General features: G+C 35.5%; 1 protein-coding gene across 1 annotated transcript; it reads right to left on the bottom strand.

Moving 5' to 3' along the window:
- Window positions 1-17357: 17357 nt before the first annotated feature.
- On the bottom strand, window positions 17358-19230 carry LOC133188196 (uncharacterized). The gene is made up of 2 exons (XM_061323576.1): window positions 18483-19230; window positions 17358-18277 (listed from the first exon to the last, which is right to left on the bottom strand). The coding sequence occupies exons 1-2, from the start codon at window positions 19228-19230 to the stop codon at window positions 17358-17360; spliced, it is 1668 nt and encodes a 555-aa protein (XP_061179560.1).
- Window positions 19231-20071: the final 841 nt, after the last annotated feature.

Below are 20071 nucleotides of genomic sequence, written 5' to 3'. Positions count from 1 at the left end.
GTATAGAAAATAGCCCCATGAGATGAATAATGCGAATCTTCTATGACTAAATCGAACTTTGCGAAATTACAGGGAATCAAAAGTCCATGAAAATAAAGAACGAATCTGTGTTTTTTAAGAGGGGTCACTGCAATTCACGAATCTCTATTGATATTCAAAGTTATTCCGATTTTTAAAGCCGTAATACATGGTGAGCGCATTGTTGCCCAAATTTCTCAAAAGGACAGAAGGTGTATAACTGTTGGAAATTCATCATTTTTAAAGGAGAATTTTGGGCAAGCCTGCGCTCGGGGTAAACTTTTTGAAAAAAGGTACAAAACACCGACCGTTTCCTTCACTATTCACGGGTATTTACATGTCATTGACCTCATTATGACCTGTTAAATATTCCAATTTATCACGTGATTTGTAGACTCGGGTAACTTTGTGAATACTAAAAAAATCAATAAATCACGTGGCTTTAGCTCCGATTAGCAATTCAGACGTTACATTTTCAATTGATTAACATCGACTTATTTTTTTCTGCCCAGTATTTTTAGTAGTGCTAAATATTGCTAAAATATTCATTATTTTGTAAGTAAGTTTAACAATTTTTGAAAATTTCCATACCGGTATTTTTTTTTTTTTTTTTTTTTTTTTTGTAATTTTGCTTATTTTTCCTTGAAATTTTGATTACTAGTATTTTTTAAAATTTTTCCCCCAACCCCTTCTTTTTGGTATATTTTCTACAATTTTGCTTTGTTTATTTATATAAATTATGTACTTACGTTCACCTTGATGTAGGGAGAGGGCTAAAAAAGGGTGAACCTTCTATTAAATTCCGTTTACTTTTATTAACAAAATATTCTTTAAATTAAAGCATACATCTATATTGATTTCAAAAGAGTTCAATGTATACTTTTCAAAGGAGTTCTTTAGGTATGTATAAAATTCCTCTTTTGGTAAAACCCAGGCCCGTAGGAAGCGATTTCAGTTTTAGGGGCACAGCCATACATTTTCAGTTGGGGGCACTATCAACTACCAAAAATTCCTTGACAAGCAATTATTGAAGGGACACAAGTGTATGGTAGCTATGTTTTCTATAGTGTTCTATATATATCGGCAAAATTAGGGGGGGGGGGCTCCGTGCGCCCCCCTCCCCCGGCTCCTACGGCCATGAAACCGATGAAAATATGATAATAGTGGCATCCGATGGATATTAATATTGTTCAGGTATTAGGTCCACATTTGAAGACAGAAAAAATAATGATGCTACCATTCATAAGAAATATTTGACTGATGAGGGTAATGGAATTTTAAATAGGGCAAAATGTAATGATATTTTAGTTTTAGTCCTTGGATTTAGAGGTTCAATGAGTTTCGAAGGCATAGTCTACATCTTAGCAAATCATCATTCCTTAAAATGTTTTTGACTGTAAAAATATAGGTACAGGGGGTAGAAGTACGTATAGATTGTTTAACACTGGAAAGCTTACTTGGACAAAAAAAAAATAACAAAACAAAACAAGCAAACACACATGCAATTAATAAAATTGTTTTAGTGTTTTAAAAGTATCACTAGAGCATCGTAAAAACATGTTTTGTTTTGTTATTCCGTACACCAGTATATTTACTGTACTTAAGTACGGAGAGAGAGAGAGAAAGGGAGAGAAGGAGAGAGAGAGAGTTTTATAGGGAGATCAACATTACCGCTACATTGCGAAAAATTTCTACTCATTACCGCTACATTTTCTCAAATTTTCGGGTGGTCATTACCGCTACATTTTATCAAAGGGACTGTTGCCGACAACAACTCATTACCGCTACATACCGAATCGGCCAGCAACGGCATGGGATGTGAGTTCCATTCAATATAATTTACTCACCATGTAGTGAAGTACTTTTTGGACCTGAATTCTAATCAAAATGAGTATGTATAAGTCTGTAGTCGATTTAGCGTCACATGAATGTCATGGCTACTATTGAGAAGTTTGTGACAAATCTCGGTAATGCAGGATTATCAATGGATAAAAATTTCGTATAAATAAAACTTTTAAACATTTCAAAGTGTGGAGATGCAGGGAAACAGGTCTTATGCATATATATATATATGTTATACTGTACAAGCATAAGACACTGGCTAACGAAAGAGGCAATGTAGCGGTAATGTATGCTTTTAAATGTAGCGGTAATGTATCCTTTTTTGTAGCGGTGATGTGCATGTTTTGTTTTTGTTTTTTTTGTTTGTATGTTGTTTAACGTCCCTCTCGAGAATTTTTAACTCATATGGAGACGCCACCACTTGCCGGTGGAGAGCTGCAAATTTTTGTCCTGTACTCGGCACTTACGGCCATTGAGCAGTGAGGGATCTTTTTCGTGCCAGCACCTACTGCGACACGGGACCTCGGTTTATACGGTCTCATCCGAAGGACCAGTCTCCACGTCCCACAGTGGCATTCGAACCCGCGACGTAAAGATCAATCCTTACTTCGCGACTCTAGAGCAGACGCTCTAACCACTGCGCCACGCGGGCGACATGATGTGCATGTAGCGGTAATGAAAATTTTTAAAATGTAGCGGTAATGACACGCACCAGTTTTTTATTTAATTCAAAAAAATGGATTCGGCACTAATCTTTTTGAAAATACAGAAGAAGTTGTTTTTCTTTTATATTTTTTTTTTCATTAAAATAATGTGAAGTGTGTGTTTACATGTACAAGTAAGCCTGGTTTATATAGTGTTGATTTTCCATGTATACGCCACATACGTTTCTTAAATTGCAATCGCAACTTACCCTATTTAAAGTAAAAAATATTTTCCAAACAAAAGTAACCTGTCATTCACCTGTTGTTTTTTTAAGTAAGCTGCTAGATTTTGTTTATTTACTATATGACTTCAAGGATCTACCAGAACCTACCAAAAATTGGGAAAAATTCAGGATTTAGGGAGGGAGTACATGTACATCTTCAAGATCCTCCCCGCACCCCTCTTTCCAAAAAAAAAATGGCTTAATCTTTGAGAAGTTTAAACATGTTCTTTGTGTTTAATTTTGCGTATATTTTTTCTTAAATTAAATCATGCTGAGTAGTTCCCAGAAGTCATTATATATAACTGGCTAAATTTACGTTTTTGTGACAGTACATATTGTCGTTTTGAACATATTGTCGTCGGCGGCAATATGTACCTACCCTCACTGCACATACTGTCGTCCATCGGTACATATTGTCGCCGGCTGAAAAGTTACACATGTACATATTGTCGCTGGCGACATTATGTGCCTCATACTCACTGTGCATATTGTCGCCCCACTGATATTGTTGCATAAAAATTTCTTTTGTTGTTTTTGGTAGTTTTCTGAATGTAATTGGTGTGTGAATCACACTGACGTGTCTCGTATGCTATTTCATGCAGCGTGATTGTAACGATACATTTTGTCGTCCTGTTCATATTGTCGCCGGCGACAGTGTGTACCTACCCTTCACTGCGCATATTTTTGTCCATCAGATCATGTCGCATGACAATGCACGGCAATGCCCCATTAAATATGACTAATCTCATATATTCTATTGTGAAACTTTGATCGCCAATTGTGGCCCCATCCTGGGCGCGGTTTGATTTGAAGATACTTGAATCTGCGCTACCTGAGTATGCTTCCATATAAACGTCACTAATCACGGGCCCACTGCTGTTCCTCAGTGGTGGATCCAGAAATTTCAGAACGGAAGGGGTGGGGGTGGGGGGGGGGGTGCGGTTCAGAATGGTTTTGACAAGCAAAAGAAAAAGACATTTGTATGTAAAGGTATTTTACTTTATATGTTGCGTAAATTATTTAATTATGAAATTTTTACTTGTGAAGTGGACTAAATTGAAAGTATATACAAGTAAAATAAACAGAATTTACCAAAGAAAAAAAAAACACTGGTAATTGGGGGGGGGGGGGTATGCGTCTATCTGGTTTTTCAGAAGATTTTTAAAGATTTTCTATATATATTCCTATGTAAAACTTTGATCACCCATTGTGGCCCACTCTACCCCTGGGGTGATGATTTGAACAAAATTGATTTTGTTTTTGTTTGTTTGTTTGTTATTATAATCTCCATCTCGAGAATTTTTATTCGTATGTAGACGTCACCACTTGCCGGTGGAGGACTTCAAATTTAGACCTTTACTTGGCACTTAGGGTCATTGGGCAGAGTGGGATCTTTTTCGTGCCAGTACCTCAAAATTGAACGTACGCTATGTAATGAAGCTTTCACATAAGTATCATCGCTTCTGAACCAGTAGTTCTTGAAAAAAGATTATGAAAGATTTTTTTTCTAAATATTCTATGAAAAACTTTGATAACTTATTGTAGCCACACCTTTCCCCCGAGGGACATGATCTGAATTATACTGAATCTACACCTCATAATGAAGCTTTCACATATTAAGTTTCAATTTTTCCGACACAGTGGTTCTTGAGAAGATTTTTAAAAGATTTCACAAAATTTTTACTAATTCTTAACTACTTCCCTTGAAAGAGGGCATGACCCTTCATTTATACAAACTTAAATCCCCTTTACCCACTGATGCTTTGTGACAAGTTTGGTTGATATTGGCCCAGTAGTTCCTGAGAAGAAGCTGAAATTGTGAAAAGTGTACAGACAGAGGGACGGTTAGACCAATTAATGATCAGAAAAGCTCACTTGAACTTCCAATTCAGATGATCTTAAATGTCAACCCCAACACCCATTATACCGGCATATAATTGTATATAAGAATAAAAGATAATTTCCAAATAATCATTACTACTGAACAAAAAGTAATACATGTATTCAATCTCCTTGTATATATTACGAGAAATTGTGGTATCTTGACACATCACAGTGATGTACATCAATCCTGAACACTATTTTCTGACCAAAAAGGTTTCTTCCTACAGTATTGCGAGTAATGCTGTCTGTCTCCCTAAGTACGTGCGTGTGTGTTTGTCAATTCCTCCTTCCTTTCTCAGGTAAATATTCGTCAAAACAATATATCGACGACAATATATGCCGATCTTGACTGTACATATTGTCGCCGACGACAATATGTGCTTGTGCTTGACTGTACATTTTGTCGTCCATTATGCAGGAGGAAAATAAGGCTCGCCTCGGTACATATTGTCGCCGGCGACAATATGTACCGATGGACGACAATATGTGCAATGAGGGTAGGTACATATTGTCGCCGACGACAATATGTACAAAACGACAATATGTACCGTCACAGTTTTCAATCGATCGATGAAATGCCCCGCCTACTCCGAATATTAATGAGACACAATTAAAACCAAGCTTGGACAAGCGCAACATTCTGGAATTAACACCCACTAGTGGGAATTTTAATTACCTTTAATAAAACTAAAGCGCCGTTTTCAATGTAAATTTTTGCAAGTAATGTATCACACAGATAACAAAATATGGATTAGGTGTAAAATAATTAAGATTTAAGATAATTAGAGGATGTTAGAGGGGTACGAAAAAGGGGCAATGGCAATATGCTTAAGTGGAAACATTCTTTATTAACGTAAAGAACAAAAGGTATTTCAATTTTCATGGAAATTATTGTAGGGCTGAATGCAAGAAATGTAAATTTTTCTATGATATCCTTCTAAGTAAAAAAGTTATTCCGACAAAACATCAGCGGAAATGTTCAATGTTAGTCAAAAAATGTGGAAATCTATTTATCAGCAAAAGATTAAACTGGCTATAGATAAAAACATTGCGGAATTCAATCACAAATTATTGCACAATTTACTTTGTTGTAAAAAATATATGGTAAAGTGAAAAAAGGATACCACAGACAATTGTTCTCTTTGTTCTGTTGTAGAAGACATGCAGCATCTTATTTTTGAATGTAGAAATGTTAAATATATACGGGATATAGCTTCAACTGTGTTTAAAGTTACCATTCAATGGAAAGACATTGTTATCGGCTTTTATTTTGAACGTACCCAGAAAACATACTTTCTGAATAATTTTATTTCCTTTATTGCATTAAAAATATATAAATACAAAATGTTTTGTAGAATAGAAAATATTGACGAAACTGAATATAATGTTGTACATCATATAAAAAAATCTACAGTATCTTGGTGTAAAGTAATTAAGTTTTGTAATTATGCTCTAAATGTAGATATTATTGGTAAGTTTATAAAATTACTGTAATTTGTTACAGTATATAGATATGAGTTTATAAAACTAAAAAAAATCTGTTCATGAAATCTCTATGTATCAAATTAACTAATTTTTTTTAAGAAAAATTAAATAATTCCCGCTGCTAGACGGTTTCTGTCCCTATAGTAGTGCTGCTGAAGGGGAACCCAAGGACTGAGTGAATGTATGTGATTTCCCCTTTCGACAGCAATGGGAATGTATTAATATTCATACAATATTAAATAAACTTGTACTTTTCTTTTCTTTTGGTTATAAATTTAATATAATAATAATTATTTTTTTAACTACCGATACTATTAATATCTATATAATATACTATTATAAACTGTATATATGTATATATATATCATGTTATCATCCTGCGAGATGATGTAGGACTAATTTGTGCTATTGTATTTCGATGGAGCTTAGTCAGGGCCCATCCCTGGCAGCTGCCATAAAGACTCGTGTAGGAAATTCAAATGTTATAGCATAGGTCTGGGAAATAAAATAGGAAAAAAGACATCGTAACATTGCCTAAGCTTTTAACTGCATGGTCTTTAAAAACTTACTGATGATATACATGGTATTAGTAGCAAAACTTATTATTACCAGGGGGTAGATTTGACATAACTGTACTAGAGACATATAAAACCATGTCTCTATTTATACACTTCATTTTTCGCCTATTTTCCCCATTGTTTACTTCTCCAGATGCTCCAGTACTAAAAATAGCGTTATCTTTAAAGAATAATTGTTTTGCAAACTGTGAACATCTCCAATTTGTAATATGTTTATATCTACCTAGCTGCTTACATTTTCATGACACAATTGCATTTATGCACATTAGTGCTTTTAGGAAGGAGTGAAAAGACTCGCTGTAATTGTGACGTCAAGCACCGCTCCTTCGACATAGAACAATATACAGACCCTGAAACAAGCCTGGTCCCCTGGCTCATCCTTGCCAAAGCAGGAGAGCCTGGTGGGTTACAATCGATGCTGTCACCTGATTGGTCTGAACAATTCGCGCTAAATCGTTGGATTTTTGAGCCGTTGCCGTTAACCACGGAAATAAATAATGACGTCACAATGATACATTGCATCGACGGCGTAGAAAAATAGACGTCACAATGAACTTCTACACCGGAAGTGCAGCTAAGTACGACGTCACAATGGGCTTAGCTTCAGGGCAGATTCGCCCTGAATCCATTGTAGTCCACCTGGCCCTAGTGACGCGGAGTACACGAAGCAAAACAGGGACAGGGAACCACGCTAGCCCTGAAATGTGCTACTACCCCAAAAAAGCGTGTGACTTTCGTGCGCTTTTCGTTTCGTGCAAACCGTGTAGCGTTTCGTGTAAACCGTGCAGCGTTTCGTGCAAACCGTGTAGCGTTTCGTGTAAATCGTGCAGCGTTTCGTGTAAGCTCCAAAGTGTTTCGTGCAGACCGTGTAGCGAGCGTGCGAGAAGCGTGTGAGAAACGTGCGACTTTCGTGCAAGAACCGTGTGAGAAACGTGTAGGATTCATTCGGAACTCATTTTATTTTAAATATGGCTATTGATGGATCAACATGTCATTCTGTGTTGTTTGTAACTATTATTATTCGAATATATCATACCGGTGGTATTTTAAGAGAGAAAAAACTACGGAAACAACAAAATAAAATTACTCGGTAATGTATTACATATGTGTTTGATTTTCTTTTTTATTTAAATAAAGAAGAAAGAAAATATGTTCAAAGTAATTAATTATATGCACATCAATTTTTAGGTGTTTGATTCAATACATTTTTTTAAAGGGAGCAATACTGAACATTGTTTTAAAAATATCATCAATAATCCGGTCTTGTCCTTTTTCTTTCATTTATTTGAATCTCTTCACCATTTAACAGTTGTGGTACATAGATATTACAAAAACATATTGGTGATAAATGCAAAATAATAAATAGATAAGGCAGGCGTGAAAAATAAAATACTAAGTTTATCGAAGAAAAGATAACAACACAAAACATTGTATACTTATTGAATTTATTATATATACCCTAACTGTGGCGTATAAGTGGCCACGGCATTGTATTATAAATTGAAATTTGGCTGTCATTTCAACTTGGGCAAGCCACAACATATCAACATCACAACATCAACTCAATGTTCAAATTCAACTGTTCAATACAAATTACAAACTTCAACACGTTTGTATTTCAACTGTTCAACACATATCTGAACTTCAACTGTTCAGTCAACATCAACATTATTCAACAACTAAGCAACCTTAATCAGCGTAACCCCGGGAAACGGCAGACGCTGATTAACAATTTCACGTAAATTACTCTAAGTTACCTTGACCCCGGGAAACGGCGGTCAAAGTTTGGTAAATGTCATAGAGTTTTTTGCAAATGTTCATTTTCTTTTCTTGATAATAATAAAGGTGCCACGCAATCCGCATATCCCGTGCGAATAAATTCCATCATCAGAAATAGAAGTCGCTGAAATACCCATGACGAATAATGAAACGTCCAAGTGGAATCGATCCTTTTCGTCTCTTTAGTTCCGTGCCAATTTCTTCATAGTGAAAACAGACTTTCAAGTACTTCATCTGAAACAAAGAGCCAAAAAAGCAGCAGCAAGAGAAAGAACACAATGCATCTAATTCCTTATCTACAGTCTATCATCTATTTTGTATAGGGTGGGTGTGGGGGGATTTTTGTCTAAATTACTTCTCTTTATAATTCCTTTGTGATGAAATCAACTTTCCCGAGGGCTGTGTGTTATCAGAAAGAGGGAAATTTAGTTTGAGAACGCGTTATATGACACTACCTTTCCCCGCCTACTCGAAGACTGACGTTAAGTAAGCTAGTTGTACAAGTTATCACCCTTTGCTTGTAAAACCATCACTGTTGTCTTTCTTCAATAAACTCATCTATTTTTTAAATTAATAGATGTTGTCATTATCGAAGAAAAGATAACAACACAAAACATTGTATACTTATTGAATTTATTATATATACCCTAACTGTGGCGTATAAGTGGCCACGGCATTGTATTATAAATTTGAATTTGGCTGTCATTTCAACTTGGGCAAGCCACAACATATCAACATCACAACATCAACTCAATGTTCAAATTCAACTGTTCAATACAAATTACAAACTTCAACACGTTTGTATTTCAACTGTTCAACACATATCTGAACTTCAACTGTTCAGTCAACATCAACATTTTTCAACAACTAAGCAACCTTAATCAGCGTAACCCCGGGAAACGGCAGACGCTGATTAACAATTTCACGTAAATTACTCTAAGTTACCTTGACCCCGGGAAACGGCGTTCAAAGTTTGATAAATGTCATAGAGTTTTTTTGCAAATGTTCATTTTCTTTTTTTGATAATAATAAAGGTGCCACGCAATCCGCCACATGGACATCAAACCTCAACTATTTGATGTCCACCGCCACCTAAGTGGGGAAGTGGCACCTTATATTAGCCTGTGCCCACCTTTTATCTAACTATCCGGGTAAACATCCCCCCTCTCTGACTAAACTTTTCCAAAGCCCCCTGTAACGTGTTTAAAAATAAACTGTTACCCAAATCTGACAAGTGTACCCCATCTTCCCTAAATAGTTCCTTGTGATTTTTTTTAATGTCATTATATTTTATATACATCCCCCCATTTCTCAAAACTAAATTAGCTGCAAAACTGTTAAGCCGAATACGAGCTCTTTCCATAGCATGAGTATCTTTTGAAAATTTCCAGTTGTTTCTTGGTAAAATTTGTGACCAGATAAATTTTGTTCCCTTGAACTTTTTCAAAATAAATTCAAAAATGGAATAAACTAAATTTCTGAGTTCATAAAGTGGTTTGCTTCCGAGGTCGTTGCCCCCACAGTGAAGAATAAGATAATCAGGTATACCTTCAAAACGTGAAATATGACTTGGTTTTTGTTTTAAAGTACCTAAACTAAGGCCTGAATATCCCTGCCACCATATCTGAATACCTAACCTTTCTAATCCAAGGTTTTGTCCACCCGATCTTAATACTGATGATATAAAAGCCCATCTGATGATTGAAGAACCCACACACCATACACGAGAAGCTAGTGTTGTATAAAAGATAAAACACAAAATAAAATTAAGATAATTCTATACTATTGAAGGAATTTGTGTACATGGTATTCTTATATATGACTTATAGGCTGCAGACTTCAACCTGCCGGATGTTTTTCTTACGTCTTCTGAATAACCTGCAATTGCCAATGCGGTTGCTCCCCCTATCCTAAATGAGTGTGTTTTGTAATGCTTTGACTCTATGTTACAAAGCTTAAGCGTTTTCTTAAGTACAGCTGTAAATTGATGTCTTGTAAGAGGAGAAGCATCAAAATGACAAAACAATGGCCCCCTTGCGGAGGAAGGGCGTATCAGTAAATATCGATGTAAATTTTCTACTGGGCATAAGGGCCCCCCTATAGCGGAAAGTACAACTTCTGTCCTTTTCCCACATTGGTCCGTTTCACAATATTTCAACATTATTTTAAGTGAGACATCTTTTTGGATCTTAACATCTTTAATATCTACAATGCCTTTAGTCTGTTTATTTGATGAGACAATTTCCCCAACACGAAAACAACCAGAAAATGCCAAAGTGTAAGCTGAAGTAAATAATAACGTTTCATAGGAATCTCTACAAGACAAATGAAGTCCATTGATAATTGTTGAAAGAATTCCTGAGGTTATAGGTAAACGTGAGTCAGGCTTTGCGCTTATTCTTTTTTTCCCCTCTAACATTTTAGATATAATGAAATTGTGGGTGGGGTCATCAGAATGTTTAACTTGCACTTGAAACTTATTGCTGAGACATATGTGCGTATTGTGGAATACGCCAATCCCTCCAAAGATGACGCTGCTATAAATTCTACTATGTCTGACAACTTTGGCGGCCAGGAAGGCTCAATGTTTTGTTTTAATCTAAAATTGTCAAACTTAATTAGTGCCGTAGTGTACGTTTCCTGTGTGTTCTTTGATATGGATGCGGTCAGCAGATTGCTAACTTCCTGTCGTATATCAGCTGAAGAAATTCTTTTGAAATTCGATATGGGAATTTCTGTGCCTTTGGTTCTAGCCCACGGAAACGGCCCCACTGTTTACGAGAAATAGAATCAGCAATTTTATTTACTGTGCCTTGAATAAACTTCGCTCGAAACGAGAAATTAAATTCCATGCATTTCATGATAAGTGGTCTTAGTAAAAACATTATGCGCTTAGATTAAGAAGTTTGAGAATTAATAATTTGAACTAATGCTTTATTGTCAGTTCGAAAGAGCACTTTCTTGTTGCATAATGCAGGTCCCCATAATGTAATTGCCAGCAAAATCGGTATTAATTCGAGACATGTTATATCCCTCATAATATTTTTAAAATGCCAATGTCTTGGCCAGGCAAAGTAGGCCCATTTTCCAGCAAAATACGCCCCGCATCCCAACTTACATGACCCTGCGTTATCTGTATATAATTCTAGAGAATGGTTATTTGACCAATAACTTTCTGGAAAGTAAAGTGTCCCATTAAAATTGACCAAAAATTTTAACCACGTTCTTAAGTCGTCTGAGAATTCTTCTGTAATACGGAAATGATGATGTTGTGCCCGAATTCCTGACATAGCATTATAAAACCTTCTTAGGTAAACTCTACCTGGGCGTACAGCTCTACACACAAAACTTAAACCTCCTACTAGAGATTGCATTTCCTTAAGTGTGACTTTTTCCCTCCCTAACAAACTTTCTAACGCGTCACGCAGCGAATTGAGTTTTTCTTTTGGCACCTTTACCTGCATTTGCAAAGTATTTATTTCTAACCCAAGGAAAGTTAATACCTGGACCGGTCCTATAGTTTTTTCATGAGCAATTGGAACACCTAAGTCTGAACACATTCTTTGAAATTTGTTCATTAAGATTTTGCAATCATCTGTATTATTCCTACCCGCAAAAATGAAATCGTCTAGATAATGATCTAAAGATTTTATTCCTGTTATGTCAGCAATTTTCCTGTGCAAAAACGTGGAGAATTTTTCAAATAAATTACAACTTTCCGAACAACCCATAGGTAGGCTTTTATCTACAAAGTAATTATCTTCAAAATAAAAACCAAACAAATCAAAATCTCCCGGATTCAGTGGTAAAAAGCGAAATGCCGATTTAATGTCCATTTTTCCAATAAGCGCCCCATTTCCCAAATCTGCAATCATATCTATTACTTTATCAAACGAAGAATATTTCACACAAGCAAACTCATCGCTGATAAAATCATTAACGCTTGTTTTCTGAGGGTATGATAAATGTGTTATCAGTCTAATTGAGCCATCCGATTTTGGTACTCCCCCGATGGGGGAAATGCGCATATTTGAGATTGGTAAATATTTAAAAGGACCCATAATTCTTCCCAATTTAATTTCTTTCATTATTTTTTTCCTAATTTCTACTTTGTAATCATTAGCCGAAAGAAGATTTTCTGAAAATACATGAAATCGCGGACCGATATAATGTATTCTGAAACCCTTAGTAAAACCTTCATATAATTCTACTGCTACTTTCTTTTTAGGATACCCAATCAATAATTCCTCCAAAACGTCAGATTTAATTGGCGTTTTGCCTAGGGCCCATAAATCGTTGACCATTTGATCTAACATTGTTTGCTCTAATACTTGGTCTGTTGAATCGCGCGTAGGGAAACCTGGGAAATACACCTGTTTGGTTTTGTTGAGGCTGGTTTTGCATTTGGGTACGAAAACCCCCAGAATTATTCATCGGACAGCTATAAAACGGGTGTGCTCCGTTACACTTAATGCAGATATGATTGTAGGTACACGGAAATTTAAAACAGCTTCCTTTAAAATTGTAGTCGTAACATTTAGAAGATGACATGCTTTGCCTGCCAGATGGTCTTGAGACCTGGCTGTTTTCTGTTTCTTTACCAAGCATACAAAGCAACCAAAGTTTGGAATCGACTACCCCCCAACTACTTGTGGGATTCTTGCTCTTTTTAAGTCGATACTGTTCATCATAACTTTTCCAACCCAGACCTCTATGTCTCATAGCCGCAGTCCTAACTGTTTGCATATACTTTAATAAATCTGTAGCCTTTGAAGGATGAGCAGTTATATAGACTCCCATGTATATTATAAACGCATCTGTCCACTTAGCTATATCATCTATCTTTTTTTCATTTTTTTGCTTTAGTGACCAATTCCCCATTTTTGAAACAATAGTTTTTTCCTGGGAGTCTATTAAATTCGTATTTGTCAATAACTGTGCCAAATCAACATAATGACCTGCAATTATTTTTTGTTTCAAACTTTCTGAGACATTGTAACCCTAGGAATCATGAACGCTAACTAATGGATTTGGCATTTCTGAACAATCAGTTTCTTGTATATTTAGTAAAACTTCCTCACCCGACAAAGAAGCATTCTCCTCTGACTGTGTTTCCTTTGCTTGGGCCACCTTCGGCTTTTTGGCGGGGACCTCGGTTTTCTCCTTTAAACCACGTTTTCCATTTGTGGTTTCATTCAGTTTCGCTCTAGCAGCCACAGATTGTTTTCTTGCACTCAACATTTTTACAGCTCTTCAAATTTTTGTCTAAATTACTTCTCTTTATAATTCCTTTGTGATGAAATCAACTTTCCCGAGGGCTGTGTGTTATCAGAAAGAGGGAAATTTAGTTTGAGAACGCGTTATATGACACTACCTTTCCCCGCCTACTCGAAGACTGACGTTAAGTAAGCTAGTTGTACAAGTTATCACCCTTTGCTTGTAAAACCATCACTGTTGTCTTTCTTCAATAAACTCATCTATTTTTTAAATAATAGATGTTGTCATTATTGCGTTGCTATAAATGTGAAGTATGGGAATTCTAGGCCGGGGAGCACAATTAATTTTTTTTTCTTTATAAACGAACATAATTTTCTTATATTAAAAAATTGTGATACAAATAATTTTTAAACGATGAGTCATTTATAGCCTTTTTATGCATAAAATTGGTTGATTAATAATTGTCTTATAAATGAATCATAATTCACATGCATCGGTAAATACAATGTTAAATATTTCCGGGGGATGGGGGGTGTTCAAATGTAAACACAAACTTTGAGTTTTTGTTATTAACACGTTTTTATAGATAATTTTCTTTTTAAAGAAAATGTTGTGTTTTTTTTCGGGATGCGCCTGATGCACCCCTTACAAATGTATTGGAATCTTCTTTACACTTCCGACACTCTTCTTACGACTGTGATCAAGGTCATTTTCAACAGCGATCACGGGCTCCGCGTACCGGGAACGGAAAATTTGTTCTGCTACATGTACATGTATTATCTTTTGTCAATCATGGTTATGATGACACCCGACAATAACGATTGATTTTTAATTCGTGAAATTTAATAGTTGCATTAGTATTTAATGGGTAAAAATAAATACCCGTGGATTTTATTTCTTAAAGGATGACTGCACTTAAGGACATGCGGAATTTGCGACAAAATAAAGTTTCAAAACAAGCATTTTTCTTTGCATTGCAAGAATAGTCAACGTCCAATCTACAACTTTATGTAATTACGTTTAATAAAAGTGTGTATTTACGAAGTTCGAATCTGTTTTCAAAGGCAGGGGTCATCACAATTTCTTGAATCTCCGCTCGATAATGAGGACGCCCACTTTTTTACTGACTTTATACATAGTCAGCGCATGTTTGTCTATTGTTCTACGGTTAACAGTAGTTGTATATTTGCATAAATAATAATGTGTCAAAAGGAGATTAATAGACAAACATGCGCTCATGGTTAAAAAGGGAAAAAACTGCTTCTTCTTAAATTCGCTCTCTGTGTTGTAACCAAGGATTGTGACATGTTGAATATTATAATTCACCACTTGATTTCAGGTAACTTTGTGAATACTAAATTCCGTCACGTGACTTGTAAGGTAGCATGTTTTGTGCTAACTAGGACACTGTGTTCGAACACGTTAAGTCATCTGGCATTGATATAAAATCTGCTTTAATTACATTGACGTGCTCATATTGTTGATTTCGTTTTGAAACCTTTGTCAGAAGTGTATTTGTGCCATACAGAATGGAGAGGGAGATTGGAAAGAGTGATCACCTTCGCTTTTCCAAACATGTCATTGTTATTTATCAAGTCTAATTTTTGACCCATTCTTACAATGTTAGCTCCACCTCTCATGCATATCTAATGTTCAATCAAGGGCAGGTAGGTGTAAATTCACTATAATTGGAAAGCAGTAAGGACAAAAAACATTGAATCATTTTATTGTATCACAGTCTAAAATCATTTTAAGATTTAAATGTGGTTCCAAATTGACAGTATACTTTCATGAACATACAAAAGTGAGATAAGGTTCAGATATAAAAGCAACAGAAGCAACCGAAAAAGAACAAAAAACAGGCTTTAAGTGCAGTCATCCTTTATCCGATTCTCTGTAAACAGTGAATTAATTTGCCAGTGTATTCGTGAATAATAAAATATAAACAGCTGATAAAGAAAAAAATCCGGAGTAATTATAAATTAGTTTAATTATTAATCACGCAGTTCTAGAGCATATGTTTTTAGTTTTTAGGACACTGGACATGTATTCATATATATTGAATGTATTGTTAAGAGCCGCGACTATTGATTACATTTTTTTTTTTTTTTTGTCTAGACGGGATTTGAAATCAAGGATTTTGCAAGGTGGTGGGTATATTGTTTTTATTTGATAAACACAATGCCTCAAAATGGAGAACTAAAGCATTACAATACCTATCCCCTCGGCTTCTCTACCATATTAAATTTTAATGATAAGTCAAAGTTTTATTCTGTAATGAATCGATATATTTACCATTCTAATTAAACTGCAGTTAATGAATTACATGTATCTCGTCCCGCTGGAGATATGGATATCCTTTTTTTCTTAGAAAGGACATTTGTTTCTATAATAATTTTTCCCAATGGTATACTTACTGAAACAAGTGCCAGTTACAATGTACATTAAGCCATGAACAGAAGCAAGATCTCGGTAATCTAACACCCCCCCCTCCCCAATCCTGCACAATGTTCTTATTTGATATAGAGTACATATTACCTTTGCAAATTATAAACAGAACCTAATTCAATCAAATGAAAGTATTTATTTACTAAATCAAAAAATGAATAAATAAATCAATAATAAAAAAAAAAAGAAAGAAAATCAATCCGTTTACAGAAATCATACACAATTTAATCCCTTTTTTTTCAAATCAATAACTGGGTTTATTTGTCAGCAATAAAACGATTTGTTAATATCAAACTATAATTGTAAAAACATTGAATGCTGTAAAGATTATGAATGAAAAATATAATTATTTTTTTCAGTGGTTAATTTAGAGTCTAGTGAAAAAGTTTTGTACATAGACAATGAAAGGCATTTCACCGGGCGCGTCACATACTCAGTGACAACTATAATATTAATAAAATACAACTTAACATTGTGTATTTTTATCTGTTAATATAGTACTGGTGTAGCGAGTTCTAATCCTAACTTAATCTGAATGATTGCAATTCTTAACTAATCTTTGATTAATCAGTTATTTACTTAATTTAACTAAAGTCCGAGAGATTCCGAATAGAAAATCCAGATTGAGGCCAAAACGTGCGAGAATCGTGTACAAAGCGTGAGAGAAACGTGTACAAAGCGTTTTGTGCAGGCTTTCGTGTAAACCGTGCAGCCTTTCGTGCAAACCGTGTAGCGTTTCGTGTAAACCGTGCAGCGTTTCGTGCAAACCGTGTACATAGCGAGCGTGTACCGTTCGTGCAGCGTGCGTGTGGGGTAGTAGCACGTTTCAGGGTCTGTAGGTCGCTCCTTAATATGGAAACACCCCACAGTAGTGTAGGGTAAACTTGTGTAAATCATGGCCCTGAGGCGAAGGCGGGGCTGGAATAGCAGTAAAAGCTTTAAGTGGAAATATATAGAATAAATCTTCTAGAAGGAAAAAATGCACATAAAAATTTTTTGAGGATAAATATTTGGAATCAATATCTTTAATATACATTATATGACACACTGTACATAGTAAAAAAAGTATTATGAATGTTCATGGAAATGTTCAAACCAAATATGAAATTTCTTCCATTTTTGTCTACATTGAGATTCATAAAATAATATCATTAGGACATTTTGAATAATTAAAAAAATCATTGAAAACGCTGAAGGAGATCTCGTATTCTCATTTCTGTAACAGTTTGTATTTGGTGATTGGGATATTGTTGGAGTGATTGATGGTAGGAGTCCAAAGCAGCCTGGAGATTCCCGCAAACCTGCTGACAGATTCCCAGTATCTGCCATGATATGTCTTTATATGCGTCATCTATGTATTCCTCTCTGTTGTATTGGACCAGGACCTGTAGATCATACAGAGCCGTATGTGCTCTCCTTATATCGATGTGTTTGTAACACAAGACCTCCAACATATGTAAGAGCACAAACGGTGGAATAGACAACAATGTTTCATTGTTCTGCATGCAATTCTGTTGTTCTGGTATTAATTCATTGATATATATGTTAGGGATCTCATTGTGAAGTGTTACTTCTTTTGCTACAGCCTTTCTTATCTTGGTAGACCAGGACAATCCCCCCACAGCCTCAATATACCTCTCTATATTTACATTATGATCATACATAAGATATGGCTTTGCTAACCTGCCCTTCGTAATTTCTAAAACGGAGAGTGCTTCAATCCATCTGAATGTTTTGTAATAAAATATTGCAAAGTACAATATGTCAGATATAAACCCAAACTTAGATGTTAGTTTCAGCATGTTGCGTGATATTTTGTCAGTGATAAACTTCACCTTATTTGTTCCTCTGTTTGGGTACATGTCTGCTAACACAAAAGCAGTTCCTTGGAGAATGTGGACAGTAAGTGCTTGTAATAGACCTGCCTGATATTCTGTCAGACATAAGCCTCGTATCTGTTCTACTGTATGTAGAGCCTTCAAACAATGATATAGGTCTTTTGTAGGTGTTAGAGAGGAAATTTGTATTTCTTCACTTACTTCTGCGTCAAACCTAATTTCAGAGATAAGTTTTCGATCATTCGTACATATAATGCCTCCTGGAATAAAGAGCATTTTTATAACAAAAGACCCTATGCAGGCACTATGCAGCAAGGAAGCTAAACCCTTCTCATACAGTCCATACAGTCTAGTGAATAAATCTTGTTGTGCTTCACCATGGATATTACTCAAAAAACATGAAAAATGAAAAAATTTGGACAGTATCCCTGATATACCCATTTAATGATAAATTTAAAGCATAACCAAAACACTCCAAGAGATTCTCTGGACACCAGAAAGGCATTATGTTTGTCTGAATCATCCAGAAAACTGCTGCCTTGACATGATAGGAACACAGTAACTTATCCTTATCGTCCAAACCATTGTTGATTACCTCTTTTAAGTAAATTTTAAGCAAGCCATATACCAAGAATTGACAGTGATTCATTGAGTTCACAAGAATTTGCTCCGCTCGAGAGAATGAAATTCTCCATTCAGTGTCGTAATGGTTTCCAAGTTTATGACCTATTGCTACACAATGACATCCATTTCGGACTATGTCATGAACAATACGAGGCTTGGGCCATGATTGACATCTGTCTACCCAAGAGGTGGCAGATGGGGGCCAAAAGTCACTGAAAAGACATTGAGCATCATCATAGTCATACAGACCACGATAATTTCCGCTGTTGCATAGCCCATGTTGAAAAAGGTTAGGTCTTGATTTAATTCCAAATCGCGCCATTCCTCTGTACTTAGAACTAGATAAATACAGTTTCCCATTCATTACAATACATGTTGGCGGAATTGGATATGTTACATCAGATGTGAGTAACTGAAGCAAAGTAAATCCAGGAGGACTATAAGAACAATCCGATAAGAACAACGATTCTTCGTGGTAAGACAGAACCTGAAAAATATTCCAGATTACTCGAAGGTTATTTTGCCAGTGCATCGTGTCCCAGTCAGATTCTTTGAATCGGAACCCTTCTTTTCTACTTCCGCTTTCCATTTTCAGATTGTAAACTCTGTCGATTTATCCGATTCACCACCATTTACCTGAGGTCGGCCAAATCTCTCCTCCAGGCTACCTGTCGGGGGGTCCCCACCACATGACACAGTCTCATGAACACAGCCCTCGAAATATGCTGCAGACAGCTAACACAGGTTTCACAGACAAGACGAATGAAGATTTATAAGATGACATATAATACCTGGTATTATTATTCTGTGAAAGACGTTAACCGTAACACATGCGCTTTGGGTCATTAACTGAATGTCGAAAAATATGCTTGCCCTATGATTAGCGCGGTAAAGCAAACCGAGCTTGCGTGACAGAGGGCGAGCATATTTCCCTATTTTAAGTTAATAACCTTTGTTTTTTTAAATATTTTAATATTTCTGATTCATATAAACGGAATCTCGTGGGTTTTTTTTTTTTTTTTTTTTGGTCATCATTTTTTCAGCATTTCAACAACATTAGTTACTGAATGTTTTGTAGATAACTATAGTTTTTGACATATAGAATTGCGAGTCAATCGGATAATTAGATAAAAGTAGTAGCGGGGGCATTTACAGTGCGGGTATATATGGCTTTGTAAAGCCCGGGTCTATCGAAAAAATATCTGAATAATGTACTTCTTGTAAATTTCAATTTATTTCATATTTAAATCTAAGGGCAGTTTACTCCAGCTGCAAAATAAAATACCATGGAATCAAAACGCTTTAGTGTATAGTGTATAGAGGGTTCTAAAAATTCAGTAATTAGCAAACATATAAAAATATTTATCATTAACGATAGCGAATGTTTTCATGATTGAATAAATGTTATTTATGTTCCATTGATTGTCTAA

This window comes from Saccostrea echinata, unplaced genomic scaffold, assembly GCF_033153115.1.
Source record: "Saccostrea echinata isolate AGI-Se365-2 ecotype Australia unplaced genomic scaffold, CSIRO_AGI_Sech_v1 ptg000016l, whole genome shotgun sequence".
NCBI lineage: Eukaryota > Metazoa > Mollusca > Bivalvia > Ostreida > Ostreidae > Saccostrea > Saccostrea echinata.
Note: the sequence above shows the minus strand (reverse complement) of the source record. Positions and strands in the feature narration are given on the sequence as shown.